This window comes from Anolis sagrei, chromosome 5 (assembly GCF_037176765.1).
Source record: "Anolis sagrei isolate rAnoSag1 chromosome 5, rAnoSag1.mat, whole genome shotgun sequence".
Taxonomy (NCBI): domain Eukaryota; kingdom Metazoa; phylum Chordata; class Lepidosauria; order Squamata; family Dactyloidae; genus Anolis; species Anolis sagrei.
The window spans coordinates 126,135,460-126,153,899 of NC_090025.1; the positions used below are offsets into that span (position 1 = coordinate 126,135,460).

The window sequence follows — 18,440 nt, forward strand, 5'->3', positions numbered from 1 at the left end:
AAAGTGGAACTCATGTATAATGTGGTATAATCTTAAATTTGCTACTTCGGTGCATTTTACAGTAAATACTACCTTTTTAGAAATCCTCTGAATGGAACTTCTCTTTTTCTCTTCTATTATTAAGTGTGCAGATATGATTCTTTCTCATATATATATATATATATATATATATATATATATATACACACACACACACACACACACACACATATATATATATATAATTCACATCCAGTCTATTCCTCGAGATGCATTATATCTGTGCACATGGGTTGCTAGCCTTCCTAGGCTGGAGCTACAATGCCGTATATCCCAGGATCTGATCCCAGATTATCTGGCAGTATAGACTCATATGATCCAGTTCAAAGCAGATGATCAGGGATCAGATCCTGGGACATAAGGCAGTGTAGATTGAGCCTAAGTTTTCATCACAGCAATCCAATGAGGTATCTCATACTGTAGAATTAATGAAGTTTTGTGGCGTAATGTAAAATAAATCACGTGTAGTTCCCATTTGATCAGCCTACACACTGCCTTGCCAGTGAAAGAAAATATGCCACACAGATGAACAATAAAGAACAAGTAGTTTACTCTTCGTAACTCAGAACAACATAGTTACAATCATGTGATCAATTGCATCGACTCACATAATTTCCTTTTATGAAAATTTAAAATGGTCTCTCTTTGTCCATGTGGATAAACTTTTTCAGCAGCTCGTGAGAGCACAATCCAGAGCACAATCCAAACATCTCTCTCTCTACTTCTCTCTGCTTCTTTCTGATTCTCTGCAAGCAACAGCATGGCTCAAGCCTGAAAAATGTAACAGTAACCAAAAGTCCCAGGCTCAGGCAGCTCCTCGACCAATCAGCTACATGCATCTTATTCACAGTTGACATATACACACTAACTGATTTTTTGCATGCTCCGACAAGTTTGACACCACTTTAATTGCCATGGCTCCATGCTATTGGTTAGTGGGTGGTGTAGTTTGGTGAGGCACCAGTGTAGTTTGGCAGAGGAGGCTAAAGACCTTCTAAAACTACAACTCCCAGGATTCCATAGCAATGAGCCATGGCAATTAACGTGGTGCCAAACTGTATTTTCTAGATGCACCTTTAGAGGGCAATTGGCCCCATAAAGAGAACATGATGATTTTAACTTGTGCATTCCAAGTAATACTGCGAGGTTTGAATGAATTTACTACATTGGCTTTCTTTTATGCAGTCTGTTCAAATGGTAATATCACACATTTTTACTTGGAGAATTTGAAATCTGGCTACTTTGCTGGTATTTGCCTTTATGTTAAATCCAACAGATACTAATTTTTATTCCTTTATCTTGTTTTCTCTTTCCCAGATGTACATCCAGACAACAACACTAACAATCTCCATGAGTTTAAGTGCTTCTGTATCTCTGGGCATGCTCTACATGCCCAAGGTTTATATTATCATTTTTCATCCAGAGCAAAATGTTCAAAAAAGAAAGAGGAGTTTCAAGGCTGTTGTCACAGCAGCCACGATGCAAAGCAAGCTGATCCAAAAGGGAAATGACCGACCAAATGGCGAGGTCAAAACTGAACTTTGTGAAAGTCTTGAAACCAACAGTAAGTCATCCGTAGACTTAACCATGGTCAAGAGTGGCAGCACTTCCTAATAGATGTAGGTTCACAGGAATGCTTAATAACCTTTCTTTTTTCTTGGCTTGACTTGCATGAACCCAAAGATGTGTCAAAATTCATGTGGTTACTTTTAAAGCATTTTTATGTTGATCAAATGCTCCTGCTGAGGACTAAGGCAATTGGACTGCTATTAAGAGGTAGTAATGGGCTAGTGCAAATGTTTGTGAAACCATTTAAGCATTACTTCCCACACATTGTATTTTCCCCATCCCACCCCACCCCATATATCAAAATGGGTGAAATTATTTCACATAACTTTTATTAGTTTTTTTTTAAAAAAGAGTAACTGCTGTATTTACAAGATAAAAATATTGAATAAAAATGTGAATTGATGTATAATCCTCTACTTATCTCAACAAAAATAAACACATTGTTTACAATAGAGATTACTTCCAGGTAGAGATACTGGGTTTATAGGGTTGTAAAACTTTGTTTCTCACCTCCGTCCTCCTCCTCCTCTCCTTATTCTTCCTCCTCCTCTTCTTTTTCCATCCCCTCCTCCTTTTCCATCTCTCTATGGTCCTTCTTGGGGAATCTGTTAGTAACTTTCCCATTACACACACACACAAATAATTGGTATTTTGTTTCCATGGATTCTGCATCCATAGATTTAACCATCTATGGCATGGATTTTTTTAAAGGAAAAATTAAAATCTAAAATACAAATCTTTATTTTGCCATTTTTTTAAGCAGCAATATTTTACTTTTCCACTGTATTTAGTGGGACTTGGGCACCCATGTATTTCTTGTATCTACAGGAGGTCCTAGAACCAAACCCTAGCAGATACCAAAATTAATTGTATGCATGTGTTTTTCCTCTATAGCATGCTTGACAATGTTTTCCAACTGTGTGTATTTTTAAAAATTCATGCTTTTTCAAGAAAGTGATCTTTCTTCAAAATAACCAGCAAACCTCACATATATGTGATTTCCCAAGAGGTTCGCTTTCTTTTTCATTGAGTCTCAAGATGTTCCAAAAAGATACATTCTCTAAAAATGTTGAACGCAGTGATATGATTCTCTACCCCTCCTACTCTATATGTACACACACACACAGGATTGCAGCTTAAGCAAATCAAGTCTAAAATTAAGGCTAAAGAACATTTACAAAGTGATATTTTACCTTAATGGGGATGCAATCACTCTATAAACAAATAATCTGTATTGTTCTGTCAAATGTTGGGAGCAATGATTTTACATCTTGGGAAACAGGTGAAATTACTACTTGGTAGAATGATGGACAACTATGTCTCAGTGGTTGTATCCAGAAATAACTAAGTTACTACTGGAGCTATGTGCAGTTACCCTTTGCCGGAGTTGTAGACCCTTGTATACAAATTTTATTGCTATAACTACTCTAAACATATAGTATTGACCCTCGAATTCTGACACATCTCTCAAGAAATCTGTCTTGAAGTCTGATGATTGAACAATAGGGCAGCATGTTATAACAGCATGTTTTATGAGATGTATATGTATTTTAGAAATGAAAAAAAGGAGCTGAGCAAAGTCAGAAGCCTAAGTCTGAAAAGATTTAGAGGTGAGTGTGATTAAAATAAGTTTTTTTTAAAAGCTACAGGAAATTTTACATTTTATTTATACATGGTACAAAAATGAAAATAAAAAAGCATAGATATTTATCCAGGTGATAATGTGATAGATGTCTAAGGAATAAAAAGTGGTCCATAATGTGCTCATTTTTATTCAACTCCTCCATTCTTTAAATGAAAAAATATCTAGAAATCTGTAAACAAAACTGGGATTTTCCTCTCTGGGTTTTATGATGTCATAAATATTAAAAATTGAAAATGGAATGAGTTATCACACCTCTTTGTCTTAGTTCCAAATACTGCAGATACTGAAGCATGAAGCATGAATTCTTACAAAGTAGTGATAATAATATCTTAAAGATTTTTCTGCTGCCTGTAACTATTGCATGTGGAGATAAAGTTTGAAAGTGGGCTAATTTGTGAGAAATTCCTTCTAGGCAACAGCATGCCATTCAAGAATTGCGGGCACAGGGACTGCCTTTGGATAAGGAATTTGGCAGTTTAGCATGGAAATGCACACAACCTTTCCAACAGACACATGCTCAAAATAATCAGCTATCAATGTAAAGACTTTTTTATCCTTAAAAAAATGAAATAGCAGAACGGATTGAATTTGGCCATATCAGTGAAAAAAATCATATAAATTTGTTCTGAAAGAATATTCACCAACATATTTCATGCATTTGGGATGGAAAAAGCTGATCGAGTCAGGGAAATATTTGGGTGGTTTTGGTGTGCTGTGGATCACTGAAATTACATTACACATCAAAAGTGGGCTCTCTTGAGTCCCACATTTTTGTCAGAATTGTGTGGATATTTTTACTATTCTCCCCCACCCCATGAACTCAAGCAATGGAGGACTCAATGGTGATCTAAGGTCACATCTACACTGACACTAAAATGCAACTTAGAACTGGTTTGGGATGAACATGTTTTGCTGCACCATTGGGCAGATTGCCATGCCTGAAGCTCCTTTGAGTCTGGCCTCAAACTGCTTTGTGGTGTTTTTTGCACTTCAAGAGATGCACATCATTGCACCAGAAGTATGCAGGGTAAAATAAAAGAGGGAAAGTGATAGGTAGAAACAGTGCCAATCAATTATCCCCCCCCCCCCAGATTTGCCCCCTGCTGCACTTGCTGTGTTTTTGCCCCTCCCTCCCCCCCCCCCCCCCCGGATGCTTTACTGCACTTTGGTAAGAGTGGGTGTTTATAATGTGCTCCATATTTTGCAGAGCCAATTTCAGCCTGGTTCTGGGATACACTGATATTTACCACAACACTACTTTTTACTTTTCCCGGGACTTTAAAAATGTGTAGTATACCCTTAGATTTGCACTGCAGCGCACATTAGTCGTGTGCCGTTTGTGGTCACTGCAGCCTTGAGTCAGCTTTGAACTGCATTATTTGATCAGTGTCAGGAAACAAAGAATATATAAAGATACACACCACCATCCTTGGCAAGGTTCCACACAGCCCATTATATGTAGAATTAATGAATTAATGAATGCCATGCTTATGTTGGAAACCACTTTGAGTTCCCCCAGGGGTGAGAAAGGCGGTATATAAATACAGTAAGTAAATAAATAAATAAATAAATAAATACCATTGTAATTTGAAGCAAGACCTCTTTTTCCATGAGAACAATATGCCACATAATTTGTGTTTCTTGCATTCCTACATTGTCATTATTCCTACAAACTCAACCTGAACTTAACACTCATCTTTTGTGTCTGCATTCCAGATGTTGATTCTTGTACTTCTACTGTTCAATAGGCAAGGAGAGTAGAAGCTCCTACACTCCCACAAAATACTCTAGAGAGCCCCGTCCCTTATATAATTGAACTGTCTTGGCTGAATGTCAAGAACTTGGAGTTTTCCATTTCTTCAAAAGTCATTCAGTAGCTATGAGACAGTGTTAACTTTCCTCCCTTCTGCCAAAATAATTTGTGGAAACTTTTAGAGGTACTAGTACACTGATCATTCGGTTTCTTTAAAGCTACTCTTTCAAACTAGCTCTAATAGTACCTGGAATACTACACAGAAAATGTGCCTTCTTACTAACAGTTTTGTGTGACCCTCAGGTCTCAAATTACTTTTCCAATGACAGCCACAGCATAATGCCTTAGTACAACAATGACATAATGCCAGGAGAGGGGAAAGCACTGTAGAAGGAAGTGAGTCCAAGAGCCTGAAGATATGGCTTCGGTGTTTATTACTTAAAATTTACAAGCTGGCTTCTGGGAAAAAAATCCACATATGGAAGTAAGAAAAATGCAAACGGGAAAATCAAAATACAGTAGTGTAATACCACAATAAAATGATACAGAAAGCCTGCCCAATAATATATTAAAGCAGCCCTTTTTGTTTTTTTCTTTAAAAAAACACACATAAGGATTCTCACTCCCACCAGATCCTGTCTCTTCTCTCACCACAGTAAGTTTAGGTGTCCCAAATGTTTTCACCCATCCAAATGTTTTCATCCATCAGGTATCAGAGATTACAGTGAGGATTTCCAGTCATACTTTCTAGAGAAATTCCCCTGCAGTTACTGAAGCTCTGTCAGTGGATTTACTTATATTTCATTGTTGTCACAGTTTCTGTTCAATTTAATTGGCTTCTTCTTATGGAATATTGAGATTTTTTAGTTCATCTGGTTGAGAATGTTAAGTACCCATTAACTATAGCACTGGACTATTTTTAAATCCCTCAACAAACTACAAATACCAGGATCACCAAGATTAAATGGTTAAAGCAATACCAAAGTTCTATAATTGTATAGTGTCAACATGCTCAGTCCTACATTTACCCCATATTCTCTCTGAATAAATAATTAAGAAATATGGATTATGATTTTTATATCTGTGGAACTATATACACAGTTTTAGTTATTTAACATTTTACTTACTCAGATATTCATTTAGAGTCTCCAGTACATGTAAAATAATGTAAAGCTACATTCTTTTCTTGTTACTTCAGTCATTCATATCGTTAAAAACAGCAGGGTTTACTATCACCTGCAGTTTCAACATATCCATGTGAATTCTAGTAATGTATTCCCCACAGATATGGAAGTCATGCTGCATATAAACTTTTGAGCTTCTCACATTTCTTTATCAGGAGTGGGCACCATCCTCCATCCACTTTTACAAACCCAGAGGTTCACTACCAGTTTCATACACAATCCATTTAGTACCTAAATAAGGTGTAATGGCCACCAGATAACATTTTATAGGAAATGTTACCCCTAACTGTTGGCTAGTGGCTACTTGTAACCATAGACTACAGATATCCTACTCCTGGTCTAGATGGTACCTAAAAATCAGATGGAGAAGCAGAAGAATCTTGAGAGAAATTAAGGTGTAGGCATGATTGCTATGAGTTTGATTCTGTAGCAGCCATCATAATGGCTGTGCAAAATATTAAGATGGCTGTGACTCCTGTTGTCATCAGTGATTTAGGATCTCATCATACTGAGGTCCAATTTATGACTGATAGCAAGGGAATTCACCCTGCATCGGGGTGAATCATATAAGCAGCAGGGTAACCCATCGTCCCACACTCTACTCACCCACATCATACGTTTACTCACCCCGTGGGGTAAGTGTTGCTATCCAGCTTACCCCCTCCCAGCCCCATTCTTCTCTATAAGAACATAGGAATCTTCTGTGTTCTCTTTTCAGCATGCTGCAAGTGTTCTATGATGCTGAAAATCACGAATGTGAGGAGGTACATAGTAACAGGAAGGGGACTGAACAGGAACCATTTTGTTCCTTTTAACCCTTCCCTCACAGGAATAATGAAAGGTCTTCTGATTCTGCTCCTTTTGCTCATCAATTTAATGGTAAGAGGGTGGCAGGAGCATGGGGTGGCATTGGGGAGCTCCAGATGGCATCTTGCTCAGGCTCCCCAAGATTTGGCACCACTGCTGACTATAGTTGTGAAAGTATGTGCTCAGAGGCAATCTTCAAATGAATTTACAAGTTACTTCCAAATACACATTAATAAAAGAACTGCCCATCATTTTTTGTTGTGATTTGTTCCTTTTTATTTAATATGAAGCTCGTCTTTAAAAGTCTGTTAGTTTCTTGGGTTTATGGTGCCAAATTTACAACCATCTCCGGTCACCTATGCTTGCCAAGTGTGATTCATATTTCAACTGTGAATTGCCCACAGCCTTTAAAACCAAGATACCAGCTGCTGAGGCTTTGAAATCCCCAAACAGAAGCAGTAAGCTCATTATAGTAAATTGTGGATGATACTTGAGAGGATGCTCATGAAATCAAGAGGAAAAAAAGGAAAGGCGAATGTACTGGTAGTTGGCGATTTTTATTGTACAGACTATAAAATGGAATTGACAAGAATGTGATGGATTTTTGCAAACATCACACACACATTCCTCAGGATACAAATAATTTAGGTCCATTATTAGCACTAGAAGCTACATAAAGCCATAGATTCAGTAATACTTGTTGCTGCTTAGTTCAATTATTTTTTAATACACAGATTAAATTGCAGCTCTGATGGCCTTTCATTGTAAGACTTACAATCAGCATTTTGATAAATGACAATCTGAGACTGAGATATAACAATATAATCACAGTTTAATCACAGCTATCTAGCCTGTGATTAAATTCTTTAATTCAAGTCAATCAACTTTCTAGCACTGGACCACATTTCTTTCGCTGCTGTATAGGGATGCATATCTTTCCATTCAGAAAATGGCCAAGATTCTGAATCAGAGACACTGATATACAACCCTTCTAGTAAAATGTGACAATGTAAACTGGATTATCCTGTGACATGTCCTGTTATGCAACAGAATATATAGTGTGATTATGCTGATGGTGCAGTGGGATTTATTATGAAATAGAAGCTGTGATACTTTGATAGGTCCACTTGCACATTGTCCTAGAAATATAGTTCAATTTCTCTGTCCTCTTCAGAATACTTGCATGGTGCAATAGTGCAGTTTAACTTTACATGATAGTAAGATGCTGACAATGACATAATTGCTTAACAGGATGTCAGTAATTTTCTTTTCCCATCTCTAAGTCCAGTTTCTTGCTCCAAGGAAAGGTTAGGGGATCTGTGAATCTCCCAAAATCATCACCACCAACCATAGATGCATAGTTAGTAAATGTATAACCCAATAATTCTGGAGGACCAGAATTCATAAAGTCATAGAACAATTAAGTTTGAAAGGGTCCAACTCCCTGTTCAATGCACAATCTCCATCTAAGCATCCCAACAGGTAATCCCTTACTGTTGATCTAAAATGTAGTAGTAGACTCCTTGCCACTACTGTCACTTATGGATCTAAGTAGTCACAAGTTTTCCCAATTATGGCCAAAACGCCCTATTTATATAGACTTGTTTAAATGAATGTGCAAAAGCTGGGAGTGACAATAGTAAAAATGATCCTCTATACTAATATATTTTTCAGAGAATTGAATTTCTGTGTGATTATAAATATCAATCATCATGATGAGACTGACATTTTTGATCTAGAAATTATTGAAATAGACTTAAATTTTGATTTTGTTACATGGACCACATCTACAAAGGGCAAGTTACTCTGGGGTAGTTTTGTGCCAGAGCTGCTCCCAATCTCATGCATGCCTGCTGAATCTAAAGCCAGTATTCAGACAGTTCAGCCCTTCCTATAGCTAGCCCAATCTCATGTCCCCATGTCACTGTTGCCACTCCTTGCTAGCCACAGATCTCCTTGTGAGTGCCTGACTGTCTCCTGACAAATGTGCAATTTCAGAATGGGTAATGTGCCTCTCCTTACTGCCCCATTCTGACATCAGCAGATGCAACCATGACAGAAAAGTGCTCACAGAGAAGTTCTATAGCCAGCAAATAGTGGCAGCAATGAAATGAGGATTAGTCATCTCTTTTCCATTCTCTAGGAAAGAGTAATGGGCATTGTGTCCACCTGTACAGTGGATTGGTCCAAAACAGACCCAATCCAGCTTCCAAATGGCCATGAAGATGGGTTGAATGTCAGCATATGCTGTGTGGTAGGAATGCTGCATTGTGTAAAGTCTAACTAATGCAGATCACAGCATATGTATCTTAGGAGTATACATTCACATTTTTGGAAGACATCTCATCTTTTAAAAATGGGAGAATATACCAAAATGTGTGTACAATGTGTATCTTAAATTAGGATATGTACACATCTTAACTGAATGTTTACAACATTTAGTTTGCTTAGCATAAAATATCTAAAGGGATAATATTATATTTTCCATTTAAAAATATAATTAGATGTGGCGTTGACATGTAACTGGTGAATGGAAGAATACTGAATAGTAATCAGAAAAGGCTGAGCCTAGAAGCAGATACATGCTTGAATTATTTCATTCTAAAACCCTTGGGGAGTTACTATCACATGGAATATTAATATTCTTGAATAAAGTGAAGAAGTAAATAGTATTAAGAGTTTTCCATCTAGCAACAAGTACGGTAGCAGATTGTAGTTTACTAAACTGTATGTTAGATTAAGAGAAACTACATTCCTCTAGGATCTTCATTAAAGCTTGCTGTAGGCTTTCAGAATGTAATTTCATTGAAATGTAAATGATTAATCAAAGCCAGGTAATTAAACTAAAATATCTTTAATCAATTGAAAGCCCTAAATTGGGTAATTTTCTGAAGGGAAGATGAATGACTCAAATAGGGGAGAGTACAGTCAACATACAGTTGAGTTTTGGGAAAGAAACAAGTAATTCTCTATTGTATGATGCTGAGAATTGGCTAAAAAATCTTTTCCATGTGTTGCTTCTCCTAATCAATCCACAAGCAGGGACTCAAAATTAAATTAATCTTTTTAGCAAGTAGAGCTCGCTTGCTTTCACATCTGTGTTCTGAAGCAGAAGGAATTAAAAATAAATGGTATTTACATAAGAATGCACGTGTTTATTTAAAGAAACTCACATATATTATCTCAGTAGCATAATGTAATTTTAGAAATGGGAAAATAATAGTTGTTTATTGATGATTAACCATTAAATGATGAGACCAGAAACTGGGTTAAATAAGAACCACTTTATTGGATTTTTAACCTATTTGAGTTGTGCATGGGAATGTGGGTGCAGTTGAAGCTAGGTCTTAACCTGGGATTATTTCCTCCACCTTCCTCTGGTAAAGCACCTGAATCTAAGCGCAATCTAGTGCTATGGGTAGCTAATTACCAGAAGGAAAACCCACTTTCTCCCTAATCCCAGGACTTTATAAGTGAAAGTACACCCCAGGTCATCACCAAGGGCAAGTCCCTTCACCACCCAGAACTCTGCCATCACCAAAAGGTTGCCAAGGTGTATACCAAACGCTTCCACCACTATCTATCGCTGACAGCCTAGGGCATTATTACACGAAAGAGTGTGAATTAGCAACTATTTAATAATGCGAAATCACACTACTCATCACATGGTGTCATGGAATTCTAGGTTTTCTCCATTGTTTTTATGTACCTTTTAATTAATCAAGGAAACCCATGAATAGGTTCTAGAAGTGCTTTGTTCTCACATTGACACTTGTGTGAAAGTGCTGTTCATGCAGTATTGTATGAATCCACATGGTGGTGTGGGCATGTTGTGAGCATAACTTTTCTCTGTTCCACTTCCATGTTCCCAAGCTGAGGCTATTCAACTTCCAGAGAGTAGAGAGAACCCCAACTGCACTGCCATTTTGTTGCCCCTTTTGCTCCATTGGCCAGCTTTCTAGTACATTTTAATTTAATTGCAGAATTCTGCAGTTCTCTGACCAACTATTCTGCTTTTTCATTACTCGTATAAGCATTTACTTCATGTATAATATACTGGAGATATATTTCAGTAAAAGTTACTGCTTTGTGTATTTAGCTACATTCATGGCTGTGTTAAAAGGGCTGATTTGTTAACAATGGTTGCCTTGTGAATGTGGGTGCATGCCTTTGATTATGGTATGGTACATTGGATTTAAATTACCAAACATTGTCATCACTAGAGATTCTTTTGCACACTGGTCTAGCACAAGGTTAGGAAGTTTATGACCTATAGGAATTTTCTTTTCTTATCTAAAACATGATCATATTTTAAAGGTCAATTTTCAAATGTAAACTGTTTCTCCAATTAACTAAGGAGTGCACACTTTTTCAAATGTATGCATTTCTTATGCATATTTTTTCCCCAAATCTCAGCACTCTCCTAGTACATTTTTGTTGTGCAAATTGTAAGACAAACTCAGAAACGCAAATATTTTAGACCACAGGCTGTTTGGTTCTAGGAGAACCATATTACAAAATTCTGCTCAAAAACACATTGGGGTGAATTCCCCCCCGACGCTTAATCATAATTAATAACATATGGCCTGAATTGTATTTGTAGTCCTAACCCACTGAATCAAATATCAAATGTTAGGATAGTAATCAGAGAGCAGCATATGGGAAGCAGTTGGGAAAAGAGAACAGAGGTAATGTTTCAGGCAGGGCCATAGCCAGAAAATTTTTTTGGGAGGGGTTGAAATTTTGGGGGGAGGGTTGAAAATTGGGGGGGGGGGGTTGAAACCTGCCTCCTAGCTCACGCTGAAGCAAAGAGCACAGCAGGGGGCAGAGCAGCCTTCAATAGCCTGCAGCTCTGCCCCTGTCAACCACCTCCAGCAAGTCTGGCCTCCTTAAGGAGAGCATTCAAACCCCCCCCCCCCCCACCACCACCACCTTGGTTGCTTCACTACATCGGCTATTGCTGCAAGTAATGACAGTGTGAATAAATTGTCAATATTTGCCTGAGATAGTGCTTGCAGTTTTGGAGGGACTCTTAAGTTTTTGCATCTAATAGACTTAGCATGAGAATATGGTTAACCAGATAAAATTCATGAGTAAACCAGTTTTTTTAAAAAAATCTGAAACATTTCAGGGGGGGAGGTTGAACCCCTAACCCCCCCCCCTCGCTACAGGCCTGGTTTCAGGTGATTTTTGTACTTGTCTTTGGGCTGTGGTTAGATATTCCCCAGTCTGTCTAGATTTCCTCTCGCAAATAAATGGTACAGATTTGAGAAATGCTTTACATGGTGAAAGTATTGCAGAAAGAGGTAACTGAATACCTCCTTATTATTATTATTATTATTATTATTATTATTATTATTTGCTTTATTTCTATACCGCGTTTTTCAGCCTAATTAGGCGACTCAATGCGGTTTACACAGTGCAAGTTATCACAACAATAAACAGTTAAAACACATCATACACAATAGCAAAATCAACAATTATTATCAATTCATGACGCCTCAATAACAGAGCAAAATCCATTCTCATAATCCTTGTGCCATTCCTATGTTCAATTTTTCCATCTTCCTATGTTCAGTTGCACTATTTAGCCAAACGCTTGCTCCTTCCACAGCATCCCAAAACCTAACCAAACAAATATAACCTCTGGATTTAAGTCTTTTTCTCCTGACCTCACCCAATTCACACCGCACATTTGAGGCACATGGGGAATGAGTTAAATGCACATATAGGTAACACTGAACATGGAAAAATAGCTAATTAACCGACAAGGAATGTGTGTGGATCAAATAGTAGCAATGAACCAACTAAATGTTAAAAATACAAACCACCCAAAAAGTAACTTGGAAGAAATTCCTTTCTGGTTTCTAGGATAGGGGGCAATTTGAACCTATGCCTGAACAAAAACAAACCAAATTAAAACTCTCTTGGCAGTCCCTGTTAATGTCCATACCTAATTCTGTTCAGTTCTTTTGAAGACATCCCGATGGCATATCACTGGCACAAAATGTTTCGTAGGGCTGTTAAGCTTCTTAAATCCATTTCTTTTCCTAGCCATAAGAAGGGATTTTCAGTATTCAGTTAGCTGATTTGCATTTATTTTTGCTTTACAGCTTCCTCTTCCAAGACGACTTATGTCAGCTACAACAATCATGCAAACTGAGTGGGGAAACCAAACATACCTGAAAACTTGCAGTATGTGAACTTTAAAAAAAAAAACCAAACCAACAATGACTATAACACCTTGAGAACTCAGCCTCTGAGATGTCTCTAGAAAATAGTCAAAACTGTAAAAGGACAAAGATTAACTATGCGCCCAAAGCAGGAGGGGCAGGTGGGTTCGAAGAGAAATGACCCAGAATTATATTATATGACTGAGTGTCAAATGTCAGAACTGTTTACTAATGAAAGAAGGTGAATCACAAAAGCAAAACAAAATGTTAGCTTGTGAAAAAAATGCTGTTGAAATAAAAACCATGTCTGATGTTATACTTGTAAGTACTTTTTTGTGATTGTGAGAATTTCCATTCCTGTTCCACACTTGTTCAAATTGTATAAGAAGATGAAGTTTGTTTCTTGTGATGGCTGACTGAATTGAAGCCCTGCGTTGTGCTAATGATAAATGCAATGGTTGACGCATGCACATTTTTATACAAAATAATTTATTTCTATTAATAAAGGAATGTTTTGCAAATGTTGAGACTTGTTTCGTTGCCATTTTGGAGATGTGTTCAAATGCCTGGCATAATTGAGATCTGCTTAGAACAATTAGGAAAGAGATTATCTTCAACACAGAAACTGCAATTATGACTAGATCTTCAAGTACCTGTGTATGCTTCCCATTCTTGGACAATATCAAATGATGTCATTCAGCTAATACCAATGGCATTGTGCTTGTGCACATCTATTTCTAGGATGCTTGGAATGAAGGAATCAAAAGCAGCCATAACTGTAGGTTGGGTGTGTGTAAGAGTAAGCAAAAGCTGATCATGTACTGAGCATGTATTGAACTGAGACTTACAATCCATTGGTCAATATTCTAAGAAGGTTTGGTTGAAGACAGATGTTCTCAGAATAGGGCTGTACAGCTTCTGAAGTGTGAAAGTGCTGCTTTCTTAAAGGATGGCCATAATAACATACAAATGGGAATGAAAAAGGAAATAGAATTGTTTCCATCCTAGCTGGACTTGCTGATACCATTGTGGCTGACTGCTATGTTTGGTAGGCTGTGCAGATTTTCTTCCTCCTGCAGAAGATCGATTTCTTTATTTTACAGTGCTTGTTCAAGGACTTCTGGTGATAATCTCCAAAATTAGAATTGCTTTTAAAATGTCTGATACATTTGGGTTGGGAAATTAATAATCTATATTGTTATCCAGAAGTGAAGGTGTCTCTCCTCTTCTATCAAGGCAAACCCAAGCATATTTACTCTAAAGTGAGTACTACTATATTAAATTGAATTTACTCCCAGGTAAGTTGTAGTTTCTTTTACTGTATACATAAAAATCAACATAAATATATCATATGAAATGATAGCTGGGAATTCTATTTAGAAGCAGTAGCAATGAGATAAAATTAATGCACCTATACATGATTACAAGACTATGTAATGCAGATATATTTTGATCCAAATTTAGTGACTACAGCTAACATCACAATTTTAAATGTGTGTGTTTAAGATTTTGAAAGTTGTATCTGGTGTCTTTCCTTAAAATTCAGTTTGGGCATGCCTTATCAGTTCACACTAGAGTATCTGTGAATGTCTCCTGCAGAATTCTGGGGTCTGTAGTTTTGGAAGGGGCCTTTAAATTGTTCAGATAGAGAGGCAACTGGATTTAAAGTGGATTAAAGTGAAAAGATGCTCTAGTGTGATGAAACCCTCAAGTCAAGTTTCTAAACAAGAATTTGAATACCAGTCTTCAGAGTCATAATACTAAGGCTCAAACCATTACACCACAGTGGTTCTCAGTAGTACTGGTTACTACTTCCATGTTCATTAATCTTTGAACTTCACTTGCAGATGGCAGCTGCCTTAACTACCCCATACTTGAGCTTATTTTTATTGTTATTTATTAAAATATATTCAAATTCCTCACAACTTGTCTGTAATTTCATGTTTCAAAGTAGTGTGGGAGCTAGCTTAGATAGTGCTTATTGCCCAATAAGATTGATACTTATTGCCATACATATTTTTAACTGGATTTCATGCTTTGTTGAGATTCTAGTCTATATTGAATACTAAGCTCATAGTATTAATCCCAGAGCATCCATTGCTTATCTAGAACCAGCCTCTGCTTTCCTCATACAATACTAATGTGCCTTGAAATTTATTTTCTTTAACTGTAGATCGTCTTGACAGACACATCTTAGAAAACTATAGCTGCAATGCTAACTTTTGCTTGGATCTTATTGATTAGTCTTAACTGGGGTGACCTACTGAATCAGTTGTTTAATGGTTCAGCATAACTAAATTCCAGAGATTTGGTGCGTCTGCTCTAGCTCCAAGTAACAATATAATGCAGGACTTCTTTACTACTGGTTCCTCATATGCTTTCACAATGGTCTATGGAAGCAAGCGTACAATATTCAGAATCTTTCTGAAATATGTCATCATGTAGCATTTTCCCAGATTTATTATGGAAGTGCAACACTTCTCAACAGGGGTTTAAAGTTCTACTGAAAAGAAATTGAAGTCAAAATTCTCTGACTATGTTGTCCTTGTAAGCTGATTAAATTCTTTTCTTAAAAAGTATTTGACTTCATATGTCACAGAATTACTGCCTGATTGTAAAGAACAAATTGGTGCATTTATAAACAAAACAGCAAAGGATTTGATATCCTACTGGTGTGTTGCTCTTGTTTCAGTTTTCTAATGGAGACCATAAAAATCCAATATACATTCAGTTCAAGGTTAAAGAAGTCAGATTGCCCATGTGAATGCCCATGAGGATGCACATGCAGTGTACATGGAGTTCTGGATTTCATTATATGCTTTATTATATAGTTTTGGAATTCAGTATATAAATTTAATAGCTCCATCAGTGGCTGGGGCCTAAATGTGGAAACAGCATTCAATGTGCCACCATGGTGGAATTATGTACCATCCTGCCCCAAGGATTCACCTTGTTCCAGTGCTTCCCTCCACATGACCTCACCACACTTACCAAGTTAGGCATCCTAGGATGCTTGTCATCCAGTTGAGGGATGGCTGGTAAAGTGTACGGATGATGGAGAAGCAACTGGCTAAGTACTATCATCCTCTGAGACCTTGGGGAACCGCTAGAGGATCCTGAAGGATACCGTTGTTATTCTGTGTCTGGCCTTAGGTACATAGCCAGAGGCTTCTCTACTACTTCCCCTGCCTGCTCTCCACCAGCCACTTTAAGGCCGTGAAGGAGAGGACCAGCAAAGAAACAGATGGGTTTTGAGAGGTCTGGGTGTTATTGAGCCTAAAGATAAGGAAGCCCTTCCTCTGCTATAATGCAAAAACAAACTGCCAAAACAATTTGTAATTTCACATATGGGGTGTATGTCATACAACTGCTATGTAGGCTATCAGCCAAGATTATTTTTTTTTTAAAAAAATATCATTCTGGTAGGTTTACAAAAGGCAGTGTTACTTTCAATCAGATTGAATCAAAGTTACATTTTACCCAACCAGGCAAATATTGCACTTTTGCAGGTGATAAATGTTACAAAATCCCTGTTGTGTAAGACGATATCTTGCACAGCACTTGGTTGTGCATTATCACATTATTCAGTAGCATGGTTTCATATTAAGTCACTGATGCAGCTCTATCATTGTATAGTTACACATCATAGCCACAGTTTAACAACCACTGTTATAAATGTAGAAAACCAACCTTTTAAAAATGTTTGAAGCCATGAAACATGAAGAGAACGTTCATGTTGCATGAACGTTCATGTATCAACAAAGCATAGTAGATCTGTGTGTGGAACTATAGTACAGTTGGTCATTTGCCAACCCATGGGCCTACCACAGAGTAGCCCCACAGCCATCCTCTGTCTGGTGTGGGGAAGAAGTTCAGATAAATTTTTACTTATGTTCCCATAGTCAAACATAATCAATAAGATAATCTGTAGGGGTCCTTCAGCAGTCTGTTGATGTAATCATTTTGCACCTAGCTATGTTTTTGAGATCTTCCTTATTCATCATCATCCAGTGAATGGTCAGGGAGGCTTAGATGACTGCATTGGGAGAAAGAGAATACCTCCACAGTGGAAAAAATATCAGCGTAATGTAAACTAACTGGAGGCATATGTAATATTGATGTGATCATTTAAAATGTAAGTGTCTTATTTATAGATGAAAAGAGCCCCCTTGGAGCCTCATAGCTTCCACATTACTTCAAGTGGTGGGTCCACTTAAAACTATAATTCAGACTTCACAAGACTAAATCTGTCTTGAGAATCAGTTGCAGCACCTTAGATAGCATATTTAAATATCAGACTAAAACCCAGAGCAGATTCATTTGGCCACTGATATGAAAACCACCAGTCACCGAACCTAATCTGAATGCTTTGTTTATATCTGAAGGCGAGACTGTGTCTTTGTATATTCAAGACAGGCAGAACAAAATGAACTGACAGAACACATTAGGACAAAAAAGAACACTCTCTTGGAGACATTTGTGAGATATCAGGATGGACTTTTAGATAAAAAGAAATCTGGGTTAGCAATTAAGTACCATTTTTTTTAGTAATTTAAACAACAACAAATGACTACACAAGTTGTCATTAGTATGAGTTCAAGAACAGAAACAGCAGGAGACACCTCTCGAATTTCTAATTTGTAAATATATTGTATCAGAAAGCCTTCACCTTGTTTATTTGTCTCTCAATTTGCAATCTGGATGTGAAAGCATCAGACACTGCACAATATGCACAGCATATTTATTTCATTGTGTTTCATTATCGTGATCCTATTTCCAAATGCACATATATGACAGGCATATTTCAATATCATGTTAGACATTAAATTAGGAAGATGATTTGATGTGCTATCTCATTTGCAAATAAGATGCAAGCCAGGAGGAAGATTGAGAACAATAAGTGTGAATCTGCATACATCAGCTTCTTCCAAACTAAGCATGGCAAAACATAATCCTGGCCTGTCATAAGCTACGTTTCCTTGGGCTGTGGTTTCAAGCTCTCTAAATCCACTTCACAGTTCTAGAGTTGTTTTGCCTTCAGTGATGCTCCAAAGATATCACTGATTGAAGAATTTATTCTTTTCTTTTCAAGGGAGTTCTTTGTTGTCTTCTAACTATGTCTAACTATGAATAACAAATACACAGGGGAGAGGTAATTAATGGCAAGTAGACTAAAAATAAACGGTTTTTTTAAAAAAAAGAAAGACTTGGACAAACCAATCTATTTCCATTTAATGCCATTTCATATGTGTTCATATGCCAGCCACATG

At 37.2% G+C, this 18,440-nt stretch overlaps 1 protein-coding gene across 5 annotated transcripts in view; it reads left to right on the forward strand.

Moving 5' to 3' along the window:
• GRM8 (glutamate metabotropic receptor 8) overlaps positions 1-13,695 on the forward strand; it is a 618,543-nt gene extending 604,848 nt beyond the window's left edge. For 2 of the 5 annotated variants that reach the window (XM_060777764.2, XM_060777768.2), the window contains 2 exons: positions 1,357-1,658; positions 13,111-13,695. In XM_060777764.2, coding sequence (XP_060633747.1) covers positions 1,357-1,653 — 297 coding nt within the window. In that variant the 3' untranslated portion in view covers positions 1,654-1,658; positions 13,111-13,695. Of the gene's footprint in view, positions 1-1,356; positions 1,659-3,162; positions 3,219-13,110 lie in introns of all 5 variants that reach the window. The other 3 variants (XR_010910030.1, XM_060777767.2, XM_060777766.2) reach the window with 3 other exon arrangements.
• Positions 13,696-18,440: the final 4,745 nt, after the last annotated feature.